The 20,727-nt window shown below is 36.5% G+C and overlaps 1 protein-coding gene across 2 annotated transcripts in view; it reads left to right on the top strand.

Moving 5' to 3' along the window:
- Window positions 1-20,727, top strand: part of micu3a (mitochondrial calcium uptake family, member 3a) — a 153,909-nt gene that overhangs the window by 116,682 nt on the left and 16,500 nt on the right. For both annotated transcript variants that reach the window (XM_073064596.1, XM_073064595.1), the window contains exons 10-13: window positions 1,751-1,845; window positions 3,512-3,683; window positions 10,771-10,879; window positions 16,569-16,726. In XM_073064596.1, coding sequence (XP_072920697.1) covers window positions 1,751-1,845; window positions 3,512-3,683; window positions 10,771-10,879; window positions 16,569-16,726 — 534 coding nt within the window. The remainder of the gene's footprint in view (window positions 1-1,750; window positions 1,846-3,511; window positions 3,684-10,770; window positions 10,880-16,568; window positions 16,727-20,727) is intronic.

The raw sequence follows: 20,727 nt of genomic DNA, 5'->3' as shown, positions 1-20,727 counted from the left end.
TCTGCATATTGTGTTGAGAAACCTTCCTGAACACACCTAACAAACTGCACCCCATCTAAACCCCTTGCTCTATGGAGATGCCAAACTATATTTGGGAAATTAAAATCTCCAGCCCATCTAAACCCCTCGCTCTAGGGAGATGCCAATCTATGTTTCAGAAATTAAAATCTCCCATCACAACAACTCTTATTATTACACCATTCCAGGATATTTTCCCTATCTGCTCCTTGATATCCCTGTTAATATTGGGCGGCCTATAAAAACACCCAGTAAAGTTATTGACTCCTTCCTGTTCCTAATCTCCACCCACAGAGACTTCATAGACAATCCCTCCATGACGTCCACCTTTTCTGCAGCCTTGACACTATCTCTGATCAATAGTGCCACATCCCTACCTCTTTTGCCTCCCTCCCTGTCCTTCCTGAAACATCTAAAACCCGGCACTTGAAGTAACCATTCCTGTCCTTCCATCAGGACCTTGGCTTGCGAGGGTTCACTTTCTTTAAAGAGTCTAACATCAGCCTCTGAGACGGAGATCACAGGGTCATCAGATGCAGCAGGGATCTTCACAGCTATAGTTATATTCTCCCTTTCATAGCGGGCATAGAAGGCATTGAGTTCATCTGGTAGTGAAGCATGGCTGCCATTCATGCTATTGGGTTTCACTTTGTGGGAAGTAATGTCTTGCAGGCCCTGCCAGAGTCTCTTCACCCTTGAAATAGCCCTTCGCAGATCATACCTGTGGCATTCAAGTCTGGATCGCCAGACCTGAATGCCACAGATCTAGCCTTCAGCAGACGACGTACCTCCTAGTTCATCCACGGCTTTTGGTTTGTGAATATGCAGTGTTTTTGTAGGCACACACTCATCCACACAGATACTAATGAGGTCGGTAACAACTGCAGCATACTCATCCAGGTTCAAAGATGAATCCTTGAATACAGTGCAGTCCACCAATTCAAAGCAGTCCTGTAGATGCTCTTGTGCTTCCCTTGTCCATACCTTCTTGGTCCTCACTGCTGGTGCTGCAGTCTTCAGTCTCTGTCGATACTCAAGGAGTAGAGGTACAGCCAGGTGATCAGACTTCCCAAAGTGATGGCGTGGATAGGCATTCTTGATGGTGGTGTAGCAAAGGTCCAGTGTGTTGTTTCCTCTGGTATTGCAGTGATCTGTTGATGGTAATTGTTTAGTGATTTTTTCAGACTGGCCTGGTTTAAATCTCCCAAAACAATGGTGAAGTGTTAGGATGCGCTGTTTTTCATGCATGTTGATCCCATTGCTCAGATCATCTAAAGCTTGATTGACATTGGCCTGAGGTGGAATGTATACTGCCTCCAAAATGACCCTAGAGAACTCCCGTGGTAGGTAAAAAGGAGGACACTTTACTGCTAGATATTCCAGGTCTGGTGAGCAGAATTGGGAAAGTACTGATATATTTCTGCACCATAAGAGTTGTTCATGAGGCATACTCCTCCACCTCTGCTTTTGAGAGACACTATAGATCTATCGTGATGGTGTGATCTGATCTGATCTGAGCCATCGATCTGATTCGCTGCATTCACCAGAGACTGCACATTTGCCAGCAAGATAGTCAGTATTGGGAGTTTAAAACCCCGTTTCCTTAAACGCACTTGAAACTCCAATCTACAGCCATACTTCTTCCGTGGGCGCTTCCATCCATAGAGTTATTTCTGTCATTTTTAAGCAGCGATAGTTCATTATTGAAATAGCTATGTTTGTTTTATTACAGCATGCAATGCAAAGTTTTCTTGTAGATACTACACTACTTGTGCACTTTTTTGGAAGAAAAGGAAAGGCTGAGCTGAATTTTGATGACTTTTACAAGTAAGTCACTAATTAAAATTTGTATTAATTTGATTAAATTGATGTGTGTTATAAAAATGCTAAGCATAAAATACTGATTAGCCAACTTCTATTTTAGCAATTTCCCGTAATTGGGGTAGTCTTTTGATGAATTCTATATATTTTTCAGAGATTCATTTGTGGGAATTAGTTAAAATATACTCAATCTAAAGTGATACATACATATATCATTAAGTACTTTGAAACTGTTGAGAGTTATTCTGGATAAACTTCTCTATTGCTAAGATCATTGGGGTTTGAGAATAGGAAAGTGAACAAAATGAATCAGTCCTCCAGTTAGAAAAAGTTAGAAATTGCCAGAATAACAGCAGATGCATATGATTGGCTATTAGATAGATGAAGTGATAAGATTTGCAGTAGCCACTAATAGAAAACTTATAGAAGATCCAACCAGATATAATTTTGAATTGTGTTTCTTGTGTTGATTAAGAAAAAGGAGTATAGCAGGCAGAATTTTTAAATGCAGCGTCATAGCATCCAATGTTGCACAGAGATGCAGTGCCAGAAGAGGAATCTATGAAATCTTCCAGTCCATTAAGAAAATCATTACGTTTTCCCATAGACCAGTCAAAAACTATAATTTTATTAAAGAAACCAAATTAACATTTTAGAAATTTAGAATAGATCTTAAATCATTCAGTCCATGCACCCTTAGCTATCCAAAATCAATTGCTGATACAGTATATGGTGTATCTAGGTATTCCTAGATTTTATAAGATGTAAATGAATACATTTATATTAATGTTTTCCTCCACACTTCCAATAAAATCCTATTCTGTAGTATAATAGTGCTCAGAATGACTAGGATTCTCCTACTTCCCAACTCACCATTTAATATATTACATCTTCTCCCATCTAGAACTTTACTTATTCCATCAAAATCCTACATAATTTACAACAAATTTCCTCTTATCCCAGACTACTCCAGTAAAGTAATTTAAGCCTTGCCTCCAAACTGTGGGTATGCATTCTAAGTGAATTTTAAGCAAATCTAATTTGCTGCAGGTTACTTTGGGACAATCTGAAATGAAACAATATTCAGCATTCCTTCCCATTTGTGCAATTCCATTTCTGGTCAGAAATTTGTTGCAGGAATTTAAAACGGAATGTTACGGTTTTAGATTGCTGACGATGAAGAAATTTATGGCAGAGTAGTTTATCATCAACCGCAAAAAGAAATTATCTGAAATAAATTCCTACAATATTTCTGATCAAATCATTGCTATTTTGGGTTTTATCCTTTTCTCATAAAAATAAAAATAATGTTTTCATGAATTACATGGGTCCTGTTTGCTGGCCTGTGTTTAAAGGAGAAGTTGTAGGCTATTATTCTATGTTACTGTTAATTAGAATAAGGTTGAAATACAACCTTGTTTTATATTGAAGTTGCATTTTATATTTCTAGTTAATAGATTTGCAAAATGTAAATGTACTGTAGAATATAACTTCATTGCTGTTTAAGGTGCTTGCAATTTATGAAAAAACTATTGCGTTAATTGAAGGAAAATATAGCATGTACAAAATTATGCTGATTTCAGTAATTCACACTATTGTGTCACATCAAAAAAAGTCTTTGGACAACACTTTGTTTTTTTTCTCATAGCCTGTTATTGTAATACTATTTTAGATTCATGGATAATATACAAACTGAAATTTTGGAAACTGAATTCCTTTCATACTCCAAAGGAATGACCACAATTAGTGAAGAAGATTTTGCTCGTACTTTGCTACGCTACACAAATGTTGAGAACACTAGCAATTATCTGGAGTCTGTTCGTCAAAGTATTCCTGATGAAAAGGTAATTTGTCTTTCCCAAGTGATCTGTAGCACTTTCTCTCAAAATAGTATGGAATAACTGATTTTTAATATAACATTTATATTTAGTTATTTTGTGATTATAAGAAACAAATTATAATACTGCTTTAATTAGATTTTCTTTCAGATCCAAGTCAAAAACACTTTGTATTAAATCACACTTTTTACATAGATATTTCATTGAGGCAAAACGTAACTTTAACAGATCAGAGAAGAGCTGAACACAAGAAATTAGTGGCAAAAGGTTTGGTTGAGCTATTTCAGAGAAAAGAACTAACGCAGCTGTAGTTACCACACTTCATGGTATAGCAAAAGATAGGATAAAATCATAGCATAAGTTATCTGACAAGTCATTTGGCATTGTTAACTTTTGGAGCCACAAAAGGTTATGAAATTCATTTTGAAAATGACAAGATATTTTCAAATTCAAATGAACATCGTATGTGTAATGAGAAAGGGTTACTTAATAACTTGGTTAAGTGGCCTTTAATGAAGAGGAATCTTATAATAGAATGTTGAATAAAGATTGAAAATAATTTAGCTCAGTTTGAAATTAGAATCTTTAATGTTTAAAAAAAGGCAAAGTGTTAGGTATGAGATCATTCTTGAAGATTGAGAAACTACATAAGATTTGACCATAAAGAAGCAATGACCATTAATTAAATAATTAACAGAGTTTAATTATTCTAAAAATACAAAAAAAAACAAAAAATATCCCTTTCAAAGCATAAAAACTCAAAAGGTAGTCTAGCTATAATTAGGATAAGGTAAGGAAAGGGCTTTTAATGTTGCCAAAAGGGGAGTAAGCCTGGGGATTGGGGAAATGTCAGAATTTAATGAAGGAGAATAAACTGATAAACTAGAAGAAGGAAGAATTAGTGAATGACATACCAAGAAGAACGAGAACAAACTACAGCTGTTTCTTTGGAATTATATATAAAAAAGTAAATGTTAACATGGTCCATTGCAAATTAATGCATGAGACAATTATATTTATGAAACAGGAAATGGCAGAAAAATTACACAATTTGTGTATTTCTTCAAGGAAAATAACAGTAAACGTTCTGGAAATAGTAGATAACAACAAAACTGCAGGTCGTCCCCAGGTTATAAGTGTCCGACTTTATGTACAGTTGTTTGTATAGGCAAGCATTTGGGAGACTGGCAAGATGGACTTGTCATCTGCTGCAGGCAACCTCTGCTGTGTGTGCACTCAGGTTGTGGCATATCATTGCATCTTACAGAGAAATCTGAATGGTTAAGTACCCTGGTTTAACTATATGCCACCCTTAGTTATCATATACTTAAATATACTGCTGGATAGTTGTATTTCCAACTTCAAAATAGTTTGGGTTGCAGGTAGTTCTCAGAAATGAAACTGTATTGTAACTTGGGGAGGACCTGTAGAATGAATGAATATCTGAAAGAAATTACCCATTCATGGCACAATTAAATTGTAGAATTTAATAACTCTGAAAGCTGATAACCACCTAAGATCTTTCTTTCTCAATCTTTTTTATTGAGTTTCGAGTAAACAGACTCCGAGTAACATGTGTAATCTAAGCCTCCCAATCTCTTAGTAACTAAACATGAAAAAGATTCAAAGATTTTTTTTTACAAAAGAGAAAAAAAAGGTCCACCTAAACTAAAAAAACAAGATAAAAACAAAACAAAACAAAACAAAAACAAAAACTGGGCTGCCATGTTTCATTGGTTAAAATCATTATTTGTCATTAACTCCGCACCTCTATACACAAACGAAAAGTTATTGAGAAGGATTCGGAAAAGGTCAACTAACATCATATGAAAATGTTGAATAAATGGCCTCCAAGTTTCTTCAAATTTAACTGAAGAGTCGATAGTGCCATTCCTAATTTTTTCCAAGTTTAAACATATTATAGTTTGGGAAAACCATTGAAATGTAGTAGCGGGATTAGAATCTTTCCATTTAAATAAAATGGATCTTCTGGCTATTAATATAACAAATGCAATCAAACAGCAAGCTGAAGGGGATAATTGACTAGAGTCCATCACTAGTAATCCAAAAATTGCAGTAATAGGATGAGGTTGTAAATCAATACTCAAAACTGCTGAAATAATATCAAAAATTTCTTTCCAGTATTTTTCCCAAAGAGGGCAAGACCAGAACATATGTGTCAAGGAAGTTACCTCAGACTTACATCTGTCACAGACAGGATTTATATGGCAATAAAAACAAGCTAACTTATCCTTGGACATAAGGGCCCTATGAATCACCTTAAATTGTATCAAAGCTTGTCTAGCACACATTGAAGAAGTGTTAACTAGTTGGAGAATTTTCTCCCATTTCTCGGTGGATAGATACCTGTTCTCTTTCCCATTCATTCTTAATTTTATCAGATGTACCTAGACGTATTTTCGTAATCAGATCAAAAATGATTGCTATTAAACTCTTCTGATAGGGTTTAAACCTAAATTTTTTTCTGTAATTTCAGTTTGATGTGATATCAGAAAAGTAGATAAAATAATATTCAAAATGTTTCTAATCTGTAGATATCTGAAAAAATGTGATCTAGGCAAATTATATTTATTAGACAACTGTTCAAAAGACACGAGACAGTTATCCATGAATAAGTCACGAAAACATGTTATTCCCTTTGTTTTCCATAAAAGAAAAGCTTGATCAATTCTGGATGGTTGGAAGAAAAAAATTAGATATAATAGGACTTGATAGGATAAATTTATTCAATCAAAAAATTTACAAAATTGAAACCATATTCATATTGTATGTTTAGTTATACCACCCAAGATCTGATTTCCTGTATTTCAAGTTTTTAAAGGAGATGGCGACAAAGATGGTGAAAGCACTGGTTGTAATTTTCCACCGTTCCCACATATTGGAATGTAGCAAATGGACCCCCACAATATGACAAAGGAGGAGTGAGAAAATGAGGACAGATCAGTTAGATTTATATCAGCCAAAGGGAAAATTCTAGAATCTGTTCTTTAAAAAATGGTAACATGGCATTTAGAAATAATGGTTGGATTGGACAAAGCCAATATAAACTCATAAAAGGGAAATAATGTTTCAGAAATCTGTCACAACTTTGATGTAGTTAGCAGAATAATAAAGTTATCCAGAAAGGTGCTGCTGGAATCAGTAATGCATTCCAGTTCATTATCTGTGTAGATTTGGATGAGCAAGTTGGAGGTTGAAATGTGAAAAGGAGGCAGGTGGATTCTGGAAGATATGGACTGCTAATTGAATGGCCAAAAGATATGGTAAATGGAATAAAATGCTGAAAAGTAGATATTAACTGTAGAGAAATGAAGAGACCACTCATTTGAATGTCTGGTCATTTCTATGACTCTATAAAAATTAAAAGATGCTGTTAAAAGGGACCTGGATATAATGTACAGAAATCATGGTAAGTTAAGCTGCATCAAGCAATTAGGAAGGTAAATGAAATGTTAGCTTTCATTGCAAGAGGGTTTGAGGATGAGTAAATACACGTTTTGCTCGCATTATATAGGGCCCTGGTGAGATGGCATCAGGTTTTCCTATCTGTGCAAAATATACTTATGAAAGAGCAAAATTCACCAGATTGCCCTGTTACTGCCCATGAGAACACTGTTGGATCAGATCGGTTGGGGGAGGGGCACGGTGGATGTCCCTCATTACAGTCCTTAAAGTACGTAAAACTAAGCTCTGAAAGGAGTTTCAAGATCTTGTCCCAACAGCAGGAAAAACAAGGTGCCCTTGCCTTAGAAGGGGGACTGAAAGTGATATTCTCTTACACCTGCTGTGATTTTCTTAGTAGATGCATATTTGAGAGTTACTGTTGGAGGAATCTTGCTTGCTGAGTTGCTTGCATGAAAGTAGCCACCTTCTTGATGGTATTATGCTATACGTAGAGGTTAGAGAAATGGGCCACATTTTGGAATGCCAGAGACTGAACCCAAAACAAACATTGATCACTGTAAATTTCAGTGTTTTTAAGGGCAGGGCTTGTTCTGCTTTCTTCTCTCATCCCTCATGACAGTGTTAGATCATGTAAGCCCTTGATGCCACACATTTCCTTGCCATTGAGGCTAGGGCTGACATTTTGCAATAAAGTGACAAATCCACAAAATGTAAGTATATTCTTGTTGCAGAAGTCGATGGAAAGTGGAAGAATGATACTGGCAAAATTGTGCCTTTGAGTTTGAAATGTGTATGAATCTTGAGGTAAAGTGAAGTTCGAGAGAGTGAGTACAGACATACTGTGACAAAGTGGAAAGTGGCTCCAGTAGTGCTACTAGGACATTATATATCGAACCAAAGTGTGCTGATGTTACTGTTTCATGATACTAATTCTAATGATCCATATCTCAATCAGTAGAAGCAAAACCTAGAAGATTATATCATTTTAATGCATTTCATACATTCTCTATATATTTTGTTTAAAAGCCTTTAATTTAAAAACTATCTATATCTGTATAGTTTGTAAACTCCCTTATCACTAAGTAAAGATTCATTTTAAAAGATTCCTGAAGTATAGTGAAGTATATTGCTCATCACCCCATTTGTTGACAATCAATGTCTGTTATCAATTGAGTATCCCAGCAATGAAAAAATCCTGTAGTAAGTAAATGCATCTTTGCAAATCAATGCTCCTGGTGTAACAAGTAATCTTTCAGGTTTGAGATGTTTTGAGTTATCCCATTGGTTTTGTTTATAATAGGATTAAGTTAACATATCACGGATGAACGTGAAAGCAGTTGTAATTGCTTTAAATTGTTACATTTTAGTAGTGTTTGCAGTTAAATGTAAAACCTGTAAAAATCTGTTTAATTTCTACAGGAAACTATCTCATAATGGTTTAGAAACATGTATAAGTTTGTGGTCTGATCTTGTTGGCTGTTCTTCTAGTACTTATGATTAAAGCAAAATTTTAATTTAAACTAAATTGCAATTTTGAGTGTCCAATGTGTCACACTAAATATTAAATAGTTATCTCTATCCCTCCTTCAGACAGAGGCAGCACTATAAGATATAGGAGCAGAATTAGGCCATTTGGCTCATTGAGTGTTCTGCCATTTCATCATAGCTGATCCATTTTACTTCTCAGACCCAATCTCCCACCCCATAACCTTTCATGCCCTGAGCAATCAAGAATCTATCAACCTCTGCCTTAAATATACATAAAGACTTGGCCTTCACAGAAGATGAATTAGATTCATATTTATTATGGTATTATATAGCACTAAACTGACATCCTACTATTCCATACTATTCCAGTCAGTTACTTCAAACTCAACAGGATTTTCTCTTCTCTTCTGTCTTCTCATCTTTGTCCACAACAGGTTACTACCCTCTTCCTTCCCAGACCTGATGAAAGGTCTTGGCCCAAAACGTCAACTGTTTGCTCATTTCCATAGATGCTGCCTGGCCAGCTGAGTTCTTCCAGCATTTTGTGTGTGTTGCTTTGGATTCCCAGCATCAGCAGATTTTTTCCTGTTTGAGGTTACTACCTCCTTTTCATTTTTTGCTGTCCTTTAACTTGTCTTTCTCTTCCTGCTCATCCTATCTCTCCAGAAAGATATTGCTCATTCTCGTATCTGGGCTGCTACCAATATGGGGTTCCATATATAACTTGTAAAGGAAAAAGAAGATTAATAATAGAAGCTGATCCCAAGAGGATTTTATCTCGCCAACCACTCCTTAAATTGTTACCTTTAACACACCTCCCAGGGTCATTATTTTATTTCTCCAACCCAAAATTACAGAGATCGCAAAATTGTTAACAGAGGAAAAGGTAACTGTTCATCATCTTTATAATTCATTAATTGTGGTTAATGTAGCCCAATTCTGTTCAAGGCCAAAATGTTATTTGCAATAATATAAAAAAATAGGAGCAGAATTAGGCCATTGAGCTCATCATGGCCGATTTATGGAAGGAATGTAATTCCTTACTAACCTCATTAAATAGCAAGAGATGGGTTTTGCACTTTGGTTATTGCATTACCTCCCTTTTTAATATTCTCTAGTGCAGGGGTTCCCAACCTTTTAAATGCCATGGGACCCCTAGCATTAACTTAGATTTAAATATCTGAAGTTGCCCTCAGGTGCACCATTTTGGACAGCTGATTATCTTCTCTCAGTGACGTTCATCAATCAAAAGGGTTTCATGTCTACAAGTCCATTTTATGGTCACCATTGCTGATATAATGTTTTATTTGAGCTACTGGTATATTAAAATAGTTAATATTTCATTTTTTATGGTAGAATTTGAACTTGTGGTTCTGGATGTAGGTTTTTAATTTAGTAGTAGAAATTATAAATGATTTTCAAGTGACTGAGATATGATCCGTATCTAATATATAATGTAGTATTTTGGAAATAGTTTTTAATATCTAGGTTATTAATCCATTTGTAACAGTGTACATTCTTACTTGCCTTGTTCCCTTTTGCTGTGTTAGTTAGGCACACTAAAAAGCTGAAGGTAGATTTAATTGGAATACTTATCTCTTGTAGTACCGTTCATAATAATTTCATGTCTTTATTTTTTATCTACCTTGTAAGTTACAATTTAGAACTCTCAATTGCCTTTCTTGACCTGAAACCATATAAATAAAGTGAACAGTGTTGTGCAATGTTCTGAAGGTTGGTATGTGTTGTCTGACATGAAAAAATTCTTATGTATGATATCAAAAACCAAAAGGTCAGCCTAATTGGGCGATGTTTGTTGACACTAGAAGTTCCCAAATGCTGTAAGCAAATAATTAGTACATGGCACTCATTAAAAAGTAATTTTTCTAAGTGCTATTTTAACTGAATTATGTCAAAAAGGTCAGCTGAAAAAAAACCTTTGATCTAATCGGAAGAAAGTTTACTGACCTTCAAAAATTTTTCACTCTGTGATCATGGAGTCTAGTATTAACCTTCTATTGCTGGGTCATATCACACATGAAGTGTTAGATTATGGAACCCATAACAATAAATCAAATATAGTACCCATTCAGTTACAATTAAAGGCCTCTTAATTGACATCAAAAACTATTTGAGTCTTGTAATGGTTCACTTGATATTTAAGTTATTTGCATTTTAGGGGATCACTTTTGATGAATTCAGATCATTTTTTCAATTCTTGAATAACTTGGAGGATTTTGCCATTGCAATGCAAATGTATAATTTTGCAAATCGATCAATTGGGCAAGGTAAGTAAAACTATTATTCCATTGTATTAATTTCAATTAGCAACAAAATATGGGAACAATTAATTTTGATTATGTTTTTTCAACTTAAGTGCTTAAGAGTTAAAAAGATTATGCTGAACGAACAAAGACCACTTTGTGTAATTATTTAAAAGTTTAGGCTACTGGCATTATTTAAATAATGGATAGTGAAGCATTTTTAATGGCTTTTAGCCCTGGTTTACTGTTTTACTACTATGTTTATAAGGAATTGTTTACCTTGACCCCCTCTCCTTTTAAAACATAGTTAAATGCTTGTTAGCTAGGCTTAGCGTTTATTTTCAAAGCACAGGTATTATAGATTTTAAATTACTTGTGGACGTTTCTTGATAATAAGAATTAATTAGCACGTGTTGTCATTGTTGGAGATAGAGGATGAAATAGAAATGAAGTTGTTGATAATGTCAGCTGAAAATATTAACATCTTTTCACTGAAATGGTATAAAACCAACTCTTAGCAGGAGGAGACTTTGAATGGTCTCTTTGTGAATGTAATATTTCAGTAATATTCTAAGTATATTAATTTGATTCCTTGTTTACTTAAGGCATTTGTAAAAGTATCTAAATCTCATATGTCACATGCCTCCATGTGATATATGTGCGCCTCACTTAAAGTAAAAACAAACTAAGATTCGCATCACTGGGATCTCTTGCTTCCCTTTCAATTAGTTTAATGCTTTGGAGTTACAAAACATAACCGTGGCAGTGGGCTTGGGATACTGGCGGATTCAGCAGTATTTTAAATCAAATGGAATGGCTAATAAGAAACAAATACCAGTTTTGCTGAGTGCATTGGCTGGAAAATCACTTGGAGATTGACTGCTCCAACCAAACTAGCTGAAATGAGCTTTATTGATATTGTGAAAGTAATGCAGGAAAATTGAGAATTTGTTGATTGCAGAATGCTTTAGGTTTCATAAGCAGAATCAAAAGGAAGGGAAGTCCATTTCAGCATACGTGGCTGAATTGAAGAGATTGTTTGACCACTGTCAGTTCAGTGATGGTTTAGTGATGCACCGAAAGATCATTTAGTTTGTGGAACATTATAATAAAGCATTCAAAAACAGCTTCTAACTGAAGCACAACTAACATTTAAACATGCATTTGTAATTGCTGTATCAATGGAAACAGCAGAGTGAGACGCAATTGAATTGCAGTCAAGAATGAAAGTGAGAATGAAGAAAATTCAATGTCTAAACAGAAAACGGCCTGGCTGAACAAATAGGGTTACCATTGTGGCAGAGGCTCACATACACCAGATTAATTCAGGTTTAAAGGCAAAACTTACGGAAAATGCAACAAGGGAGGACACATATAAAGAGCTTGTTGAGCAAACAAAAATACCGTAAATTCTGGTGTATAAGCCGAGAATTTGGCCCTAAATTTTGGTCCTAAAATTAGAGGGTTGGTTTATACAGAGGGTGCCAACTTTGGAAAAACAAATACATGGAAGACAGGTCGTATTTTTTTTGGCTGTTTTTGAGTCAAATACAAAAGAAAATACAAATGCTTATGAAATCTACACAAAAGAAAAGATCAACAAAACACATTCTGTTTCTCAATTTACTTGTACACACAGTTGTCATCAACCGTTCAGAGCTTGAAACTCTCACACTCTTCATTATCTGACTCTCCGAAAATCGCGCCCCATTCTTTGGCTGTCACCATATCATCGTAAGGATTGTTAATTTCTGCTTCAACATCGTCATTTGCAGCTTTCCTGGCTACCAAATCTCCATCGTCAAACCACCAGGGATGACTGCAATGTCCGTATTTTCAGCTTTCAGTGCTGCTTTTGTCTCACCTGACAAGTGTGCTTTGAACATGTCCCAGACAAGTAGCGACTTGTCCTTCCTGAAACCTTCGGGATGTCGACCCCACACCTCTTTAACCCTTTTCAAGCAACCCGCTTCGTCCATCCAGCTGCCTTCTTGAACATAAGCAACACCCTGCGGAAATTTTTGTTTCTTTGAGAATGTTTTCCTCTTAAAAATCACCATTGGTGGTAGTTTGGTCCCATCAGCCATACACGTTAACACAACAGTAAAATGTTGCTTCTCAGGTCCAGTTGTTTTGAGAAGGACTGTTTTCTCCCCCTTCTGATTGACAGTGAGGTTGCCAGCAAAATCAAAGAACATTGGTGTCTCGTCCATGTTACCAATCAGTGAGAGCGGGTAAGAATGTGCCTTTCAATGCTTGATTACAAACGATTGGAAGGCCATAACCTTATTTTCAAGGTCACTTGGCAACTTCTGAGCAATCTTTGTTTTTTGTCTCAACACAGGATCACGTCTATTCATAAATTGGGTGCACCAACTTCACACGGCTTTGAAATTTTCGCTGACCTCACGGTGTTTTTCGGCCCATTTTCACGCTGGAACTCGAATCATTTCTCTGGTAACAGTGTATCTAGACGATCACTAGTGATTCACCCACTCCAAAACTTTTTCTTCCAGTTCTGGCCACTGCCACGTTTTTCCGCAGTTTGTACATTTCGTCTTTGGCATTTCCCTCAGCGTGTCCTCTGCTTTTCTCCACTCTCTCACTTGTTTCTCGTTTACAATAAACTTCTTAGCAGCTGCAGAACTATTTGTTCCTTTGGCAAAATCAACAACCTTCAGCTTGAAGCCAGCATCATATTGCATTCATATTTAATCTTTTGTACCTGGTGGTCACAAGCTCAATACTGAGTACACGTATTGATCCCGCCACCCCGTATTATGTTTTAACGAGATTACGATGGCGCTAAATGGTTTCACGGGGGTTACATTTCAGATGATTCTTTACCATTGGAAACCTAATCCAAAACTTCCCTCCCTGATTTATTTATTAAGAATTTGCTTATAATGCTCTACAATGTGTCGGCCTGTTTTCTTAGCGGGTACTGGTTCACAAAATTTCCAGGTTCCGGATCTGGCAAAGCTGAGTACCAGCATGTGAGATCTTGTGATCTTTTCTGGTTAAATCAAAAACCTCTACAAAAGGGGTCGACTTATACAAAGGTAACATGAAAAAGTCGCTTTTTTAACCTTGAAAATGGGAGGTCATCTTATACTCTAGGTCAGCTTATACACTGGAATTTACGGTAAATGGACTGCACAGGGAAGAGAAAAAGATAAAAAGTCAATTTGCAGTTTCAAAAAGAGCACTAAACAGCACACTTTTGAGGAACAATCTGATAATGAAGAGAGTGACACAGGACTGGGTAGCCTTGAGATTTACAATGTGAAAATTAACAAGCGACAAGCAATATGACTTACACCAGAAGTGAACAGTAAATTAATTAAATTGGAATTAGACACTGGATAATCTGTTTCAGTCATTCCACAAAATGAGTCTGAATGGCATTTCAAAGATACTAAACTGAAGCCTGCAGATATCCAAATAAGAATAGATAGTGAAGAAACGTAACTCCTGTAGAAATGACATTCATAACAGTGAAATACAAGTGACATTGGGCTTGTATGTAGTAAAAGCAGAAGGGCCAGCATTGTGGAGGTGTGATTGACTGTGAAAACTAGATTTGAGATTGGAGATCCTTCAAGTATTTGAATGCCACATCCCCTGTAGTGGAGTCAACTGAAAGCAAATTAAGAAGGGTACTAGATGATGCCACATCCTGCACATCATGAATCGTTGTCGAACAGAGGGCAAACAAGTGTTGGTGCCAACCTCTCTGCCTCTGGTTGGAAAGCATATTGGACCAAGAAAAGACAATGCTGCAGAGAAATCATGAAAGTGAGGAATGCAGTGGTCCAACTACAACAGTTTTTGTAGGCAACAAATCTGAGAAATCTTCTGATATGTTAATCAGATAGTTCGAAATGTGGTTTGGTTTTAAACTGGAAGAGAATTCAAGGAACTTCAGGAAAGCTATAAGCATTCAGCTTTTGTGAGTATAATACTCTGCATGCAATAAGGTTATTGCATGAACTTCAAGTGAGAGATAAAAAGCTGCTTGTAGAAGTAGGTGCAAAGACCAAATCCCAGCTGAAAGAATGGATGGCCTGAAAAGGAGTCAATGAGATATGGAAACATGATTTGTCAGATGATGTTGTGAATGAGGAAACCAAGAGGAGAGATCAGATCATAAAGGGAGCAATAGAGGGATTATTAAGAGAATATCCCAGTGAACTAAATACACCCTTCCAAGAAGAAAAAGGAAAAGAAAGAGGATGATGATGTAGTGCTATGGAAATGGAAGAGGATAAACAGGACAAAATTAGCAAATTCAGGGATACTCACAAGAAACAGCAGGAAGAAAAAGGATGGTGGGAAAAAGAAAGAACAGAAGTTGAAAAGTAGAGAGATAGAAAAAAAGAATGTGAGCAAGAAAAAGAAAGGCATGAAAGAGAGAAGGGCCATGAGAGAGAAAAAAGAGCCAGGACTGAAAGAGAAGCAAGGATAGAAGTCGGAGAAAAGGAGAGGAAAGATGCCCAGAACTGTCAGAACTACTTCTGGCAGTTTCAGAGTCAACTCCTACAACCAGCATGGAGGAGGGCCCAGAACCTCAGATCATTTTCACAAACTCAAGTCTCAACTGCTAAGTAGATTAACCACCCTTGTCAGGAAATGAGTTATCCCACAAGAGTAAAAAATCCTCCACAGTGATTAAATCTTTAGGCCTTTGCTGTGGATGTTTGTACAGTAGTTGTATTATATAACATACTGTGTATATAGTTGAGATGCATTCTATGTTGAGTTGGAGTTTTTAGCTAAGCAGGGAGGATGTTGTGTATTTAATATTGCAGTAACATTTATGTAATATTATGAATAGATTGTATGATTAAGCAGTCTTTGTTATTTATGACAAGACTGTCCTGATGAGGAGTCTCAGCTCAAAATGTAGACTATGTACTCTTTTCTATAGATGCTTCCAGGCCTGAGTTCCACTAGCAATTTGTGTGTATTATTTCGATTTCCAGCATCTGCAGATTTTCTCTTGTTTGTTGTTTATATAGTGCACTGTGGATTATCTGTAAAAGTACATAAATGGCATATGTCGTCACGCATCCATGTGATATCTACATGCTTCGCTTAAAGTAAAGTCAGATTTGCATCTCTCGGCTCTTGTTTTCCTTTCAATTAGTTTAATGTTTTGGATTTGCAAAACTTAACACACTATTCCTGTTTTGCAGTTTTTATTGTTTTTATTTCTTCTTATTACTTATGGTATTTTTTCTAGTCAGCACTACTGTTGACACAAAACGACAAATTTCATGACATATGTCAATAACAATAAATCTGATTCCAAAGAATGCAGGCGATAGATGATCAATTTATTTTGTTTGTTTATGTAACAAGAATGGAGTATTAAGTTATATTGCTTTCTGAAAATAATTTTCATTTATCATGATTAGAATTACTGTCTTCACAGACTCTTGAAATATTTTTGACATACATTTGCTCATTAAATTATTTTGTTAGACATGGTAATATACTTATAAAGATGACCTTTTTAAAGTGAAGTATAAACACCTATAAAATATATATATAACATGAGTTAATTTTCCTTGTGTTTTTTTAGAAATTGCTTTTCAGTAGAGAAATCGAATTTTATAATTTTTAATTTTTTCAATTCAACACCTTAAATCTTGGCATCATCAAAAAGTTGGTTTTATATTTTAATTTGTTCTGTGGCTTGATTATGCAGATGAGTTTAAGCGTGCTGTATATGTGGCAACAGGCCTCAAACTTTCTTCACATTTGGTGAACACAGTCTTCAAAATCTTTGATGTAGACAAAGATGACCAACTAAGTTACAAGGAATTCATTGGTGTTATGAAAGATCGGCTGCACAGAGGATTTAGGGTGAGCATATATAGTTTTACAAAAGATTATTGCTAAATTGCTTTGAAAGTATATTTACTTATCTTTACAGCTTAATAGGTGATAATTACCTTGGTATCATCCAATCAGAAAATAACATATTACATCTTTAATGCAATTGAAAACAATTGGAATGCTAAGCACGTGTAACTGAAGTAAACAGTAGCACTTCTGGATTATCCCTGTGTTATCTCAAACCTCCATTTAATGTTTAAACTTTCAAGGATACTTTTATAAGATCTTGTCATAGTGAGTAACTATTTTTTTAAATCCTTCATCCATTGAAAATGTGGTCTATTTAAGTAAGTGCACCATCTGTTGTTTACATACTTATGCATACAAGGATTCAAAATTGCTCTTGAATTTTTTTTATTACCCAGGCTGATAAAGTCACATTATTACAAAACTATGATTTATAGCTTCATCTAATTCCTGTTTCTTAATTTTTAAAGAGTAAACTACATTTAACACATCTGCGTAACTCCTTTTAAAGGAATACAAAGGTGTGTTTTTTCATCAGTTGAAGTATATTTAAAACAGACTCTATTTCTTAACAGCTTAAAAAAATAAATTACTCCCCAATTTTGACAATTGTATCCCAATTACTGCTTTGAATCATAAACCCAAAGTAGCATCAGTTTTCATTTAGACCTTTTCAGAGGATCAACTAGTCCTCTGATAATACAATTGCTTTCACATCTGTGTTCCTTGTTTTTTTCCCTCATTACCAATTTCTTTAATTCCCTTTATCTTTCTTGTGCTTGAGTCCGAACTGATTGTAGTATATGTTCTGCAATAGTTAGCAATTATAATGTGACTTTGATGTAGAAATGGCAATGATACTATACAAAGAGGGAGAAAACAAATAAGGAACAAGATGATGAACAATGGAAAGAATGATAACCTGATGATTAGTCAATTGTTTTTGAAAGTGGAGAAGAGCACTTGTTCCAAAGTACTTTTTAAAAACGATGCTGTCATGTTACCAGAAATGAGCAAAAGAGAGCAGCTGCACAAAAGGAGAGGAATAAATGCTTGTTGTGTTTTTAGAAGTAACTATAGGTCTATGGCAGACACGATCTGAATGGCTCTTCACACAGCCGTAGATCACCTGAACAATACAAACACATAAGTCAAGATGCTGTTTGTTGACTATAGCTCAGCGTTTCTAACACCATCATTCCCACAATCCTGATCGAAAAGTTACTGAACCTGGGCCTCTATACCTCCCTCTGCAATTGGATTCTTGACTTCCTAACTGGAAGTCCACGGTCTGTGTGGATTGGTGATAATATCTCCTCGCTGACGATCAACACTAGCACACCTCAGGGATGTATGCATGTATGCTTAGTCTTCTGCTCTACTCTCTCTATACCCGTGACCATGTGGCTAGGTATAGCTCAAGTACCATCTATAAATTTGCTGATGATACAACTTTTATTGGTAGAATCTCAGATAGAGATGAGAGGGTGTACAGGAGTGAGATATGCCAGCTAGTTGAGTAGTGTCACAGCAACAACCTTGCACTCAGTGTCAGTAAGACAAAAGAGCCAACTGTGAACTTCAGAAAGATTAAGACAAGGGAACACAAACGAACCTCTGGCTAAAGAAATTTCTCCGCATCTCTGTTTGAAATGGACGCCCCTCTATCCTGGGGCTGTGCTCTCTTGGTCCTAGACTCCCCACCATGGAAAACATCCTTTCCACATCTACCATGTCTAGGCCTTACAACATTTGGATGTTCTCAATGAGATCCCCCTATTCTTCTAAATTCCAGCGAGTAGACCCAGAGCTTTCAAATGTTCCTTCTACAATGACCATTTCATTCTCGGAATCATCATTGTGAACCTCCTCTGAACCCTCTCCAATGCCTGCACATCTTTTCTTAGATAGGGAGCCCAAAGCTGTTCACAATACTCATGGTGAGGACTCACCAGTGCTTTATAAAGCTTCAGGATCACGTCCCTGCTCTTGTATTCTAGAGCTCTTGAAATGAATGCTAACATTGCATTTGCTTTCCTCACCACTGACTCTACCGGCAAGTTAACCTTCAGGTTGTTCTGCACAAGGACTCCCAAGTCCCTTCGCATTTCAAATTTATGGATTTTCTCCCCATTTAAAAAATAGTCTGCACATTTATTTCTGCTACGAAAGTGCATGACCATGCATTTTCCAACATTGTATTTCATTTGCCACTTTCTTGTTGATTCTCCCAGTCTGCCCAAGTCCTTCGGCAGCTTACCTGTTTCTTCAACACTTCCTAACCCTCCACCAATATTTGTATCATCTGCAAACTTGGCAACAAAGCCATATATTCCATCATCTAAATCATTGATATGCAACATAAAAAAAAGCAGTCCCAACATCGACCCCTGAGGAACACCACTAGTCACTGGCAGCCAACCAGAAAAGGATCTTTTTAATCCCACTCCCTGCCTCCTACCAATCAGCCAATACTCTAACCATGCCAGTAACTTTCCTGTAATATCATCAGCTCTTATCTTGGTAAGTAGCCTCATGTGACTTGTCAAAGTCCTTCCGAAAGTCCAAATATACAACATCTGCTGTACCTTTATCTATCCTACTTGATGTTATTAAAATGTCAGACAAAAGTCAGGAAGCAAAAGATGGAGCATGGTGGAACTAATGAGTTGTGTATTCTTCAGTGCACCAAGTATTGTATGAAAGACAGATTGGCTCAGGGGCATGGATCAACACACAGGATTATGATATTGTAGTCATTAGTGAGCTTTGGTTTCAGGAGGGGCAGGACTGACAGCTCAATATTCCAGGGTTCAGTTGATTTAGATGTAATAGGGTGGGGGTGATTAAGGGGGGGAGTGGTATTACTGATCAGGGAAAATGTCATGCCAGTGTTCAATCAGGAGGACAGACTGAGGAACTTGTTTAGTGAGAGGTTATGGGTAGAACTGAGGAATAAGAAAGGTATGGCTATGTTAATGGAGCCATATTATACACTACCCAACAGTCTGCAGAATTTAGAGAAACAAATTCTGACTGCTACAAGAGACATAAGTTTGTTATTGTAAGTGCTTTTCACTTTACACGTCCCATACTGTAAAAATGGCTAGTTGGGATAGACAATAGACAGTAGGTGCAGGAGTAGGCCATTCGGCCCTTCTAACCAGCACCGCCATTCACTGTGATCATGGCTGATCATACACAAACAGTACCCCGTTCCTGCCCTCTCCCCATATCCCTTGACCCCTCTATCTATAAGAGCTCTATCTAACTCTCTCTTGAATGCATCCAGAGACTTGGCTTCCACTGCCTTCTGGGGCAGAGCATTCCACATATCCACCACTCTCTGGGTGAAAAAGTTTTTCCGCATCTCTGTTCTAAATGGCCTACCCCTTATTCTTAAACTGTGGCCTCTAGTTCTGGACTCACCCATCAGCGGGAACATGCTTCCTGCCTCCAGTGTGTCCAATCCCTTAATAATCTTATATGTTTCAATCAGATCCCCTCTCATCCTTCTAAATTCCAGTGTATACAAGCCCAGTCGCTCCAATCTTTCAACATATGACAGTCCCGCCATTCCGGGAATTAACCTTGTGAACCTACACTGCACCCCCTCAATAGCAAGAATGTCCTTCCTCAGATTTCCTGAAATAGAGTTCATCAAATGTGTTCTGGAAAGCTTCCTTAATCAGTACATAGAAATTCCAATGAGAGAATGTACAATACTAGATCTCCTATTAGGGACTGAGACAGGGCAGGTAACAGAAGTTTGTTCAGGGGAACACTTTGCATCTAGTGATGATAATGCCATTAGTTTCAAAACGATAGATCTGGTCCTCAGGTTGAGATTCTAAATTGGAGAAAGGCCAGTTTTGATGGTATCAGAAAGATCTGGCAAGTGTGGATTGGGACAGGCTGTTTTCTGGCAAAGATGTAAGTGGGAGGTCTTCAAAGGTGAAATTTTGAGAGTAAAAAATTGTATGTGCCTGTCAGAATAAATT

Source organism: Hemitrygon akajei, chromosome 13 (assembly GCF_048418815.1).
Source record: "Hemitrygon akajei chromosome 13, sHemAka1.3, whole genome shotgun sequence".
NCBI classification, from domain to species: Eukaryota; Metazoa; Chordata; class Chondrichthyes; order Myliobatiformes; family Dasyatidae; genus Hemitrygon; species Hemitrygon akajei.
Note: the sequence above shows the minus strand (reverse complement) of the source record. Positions and strands in the feature narration are given on the sequence as shown.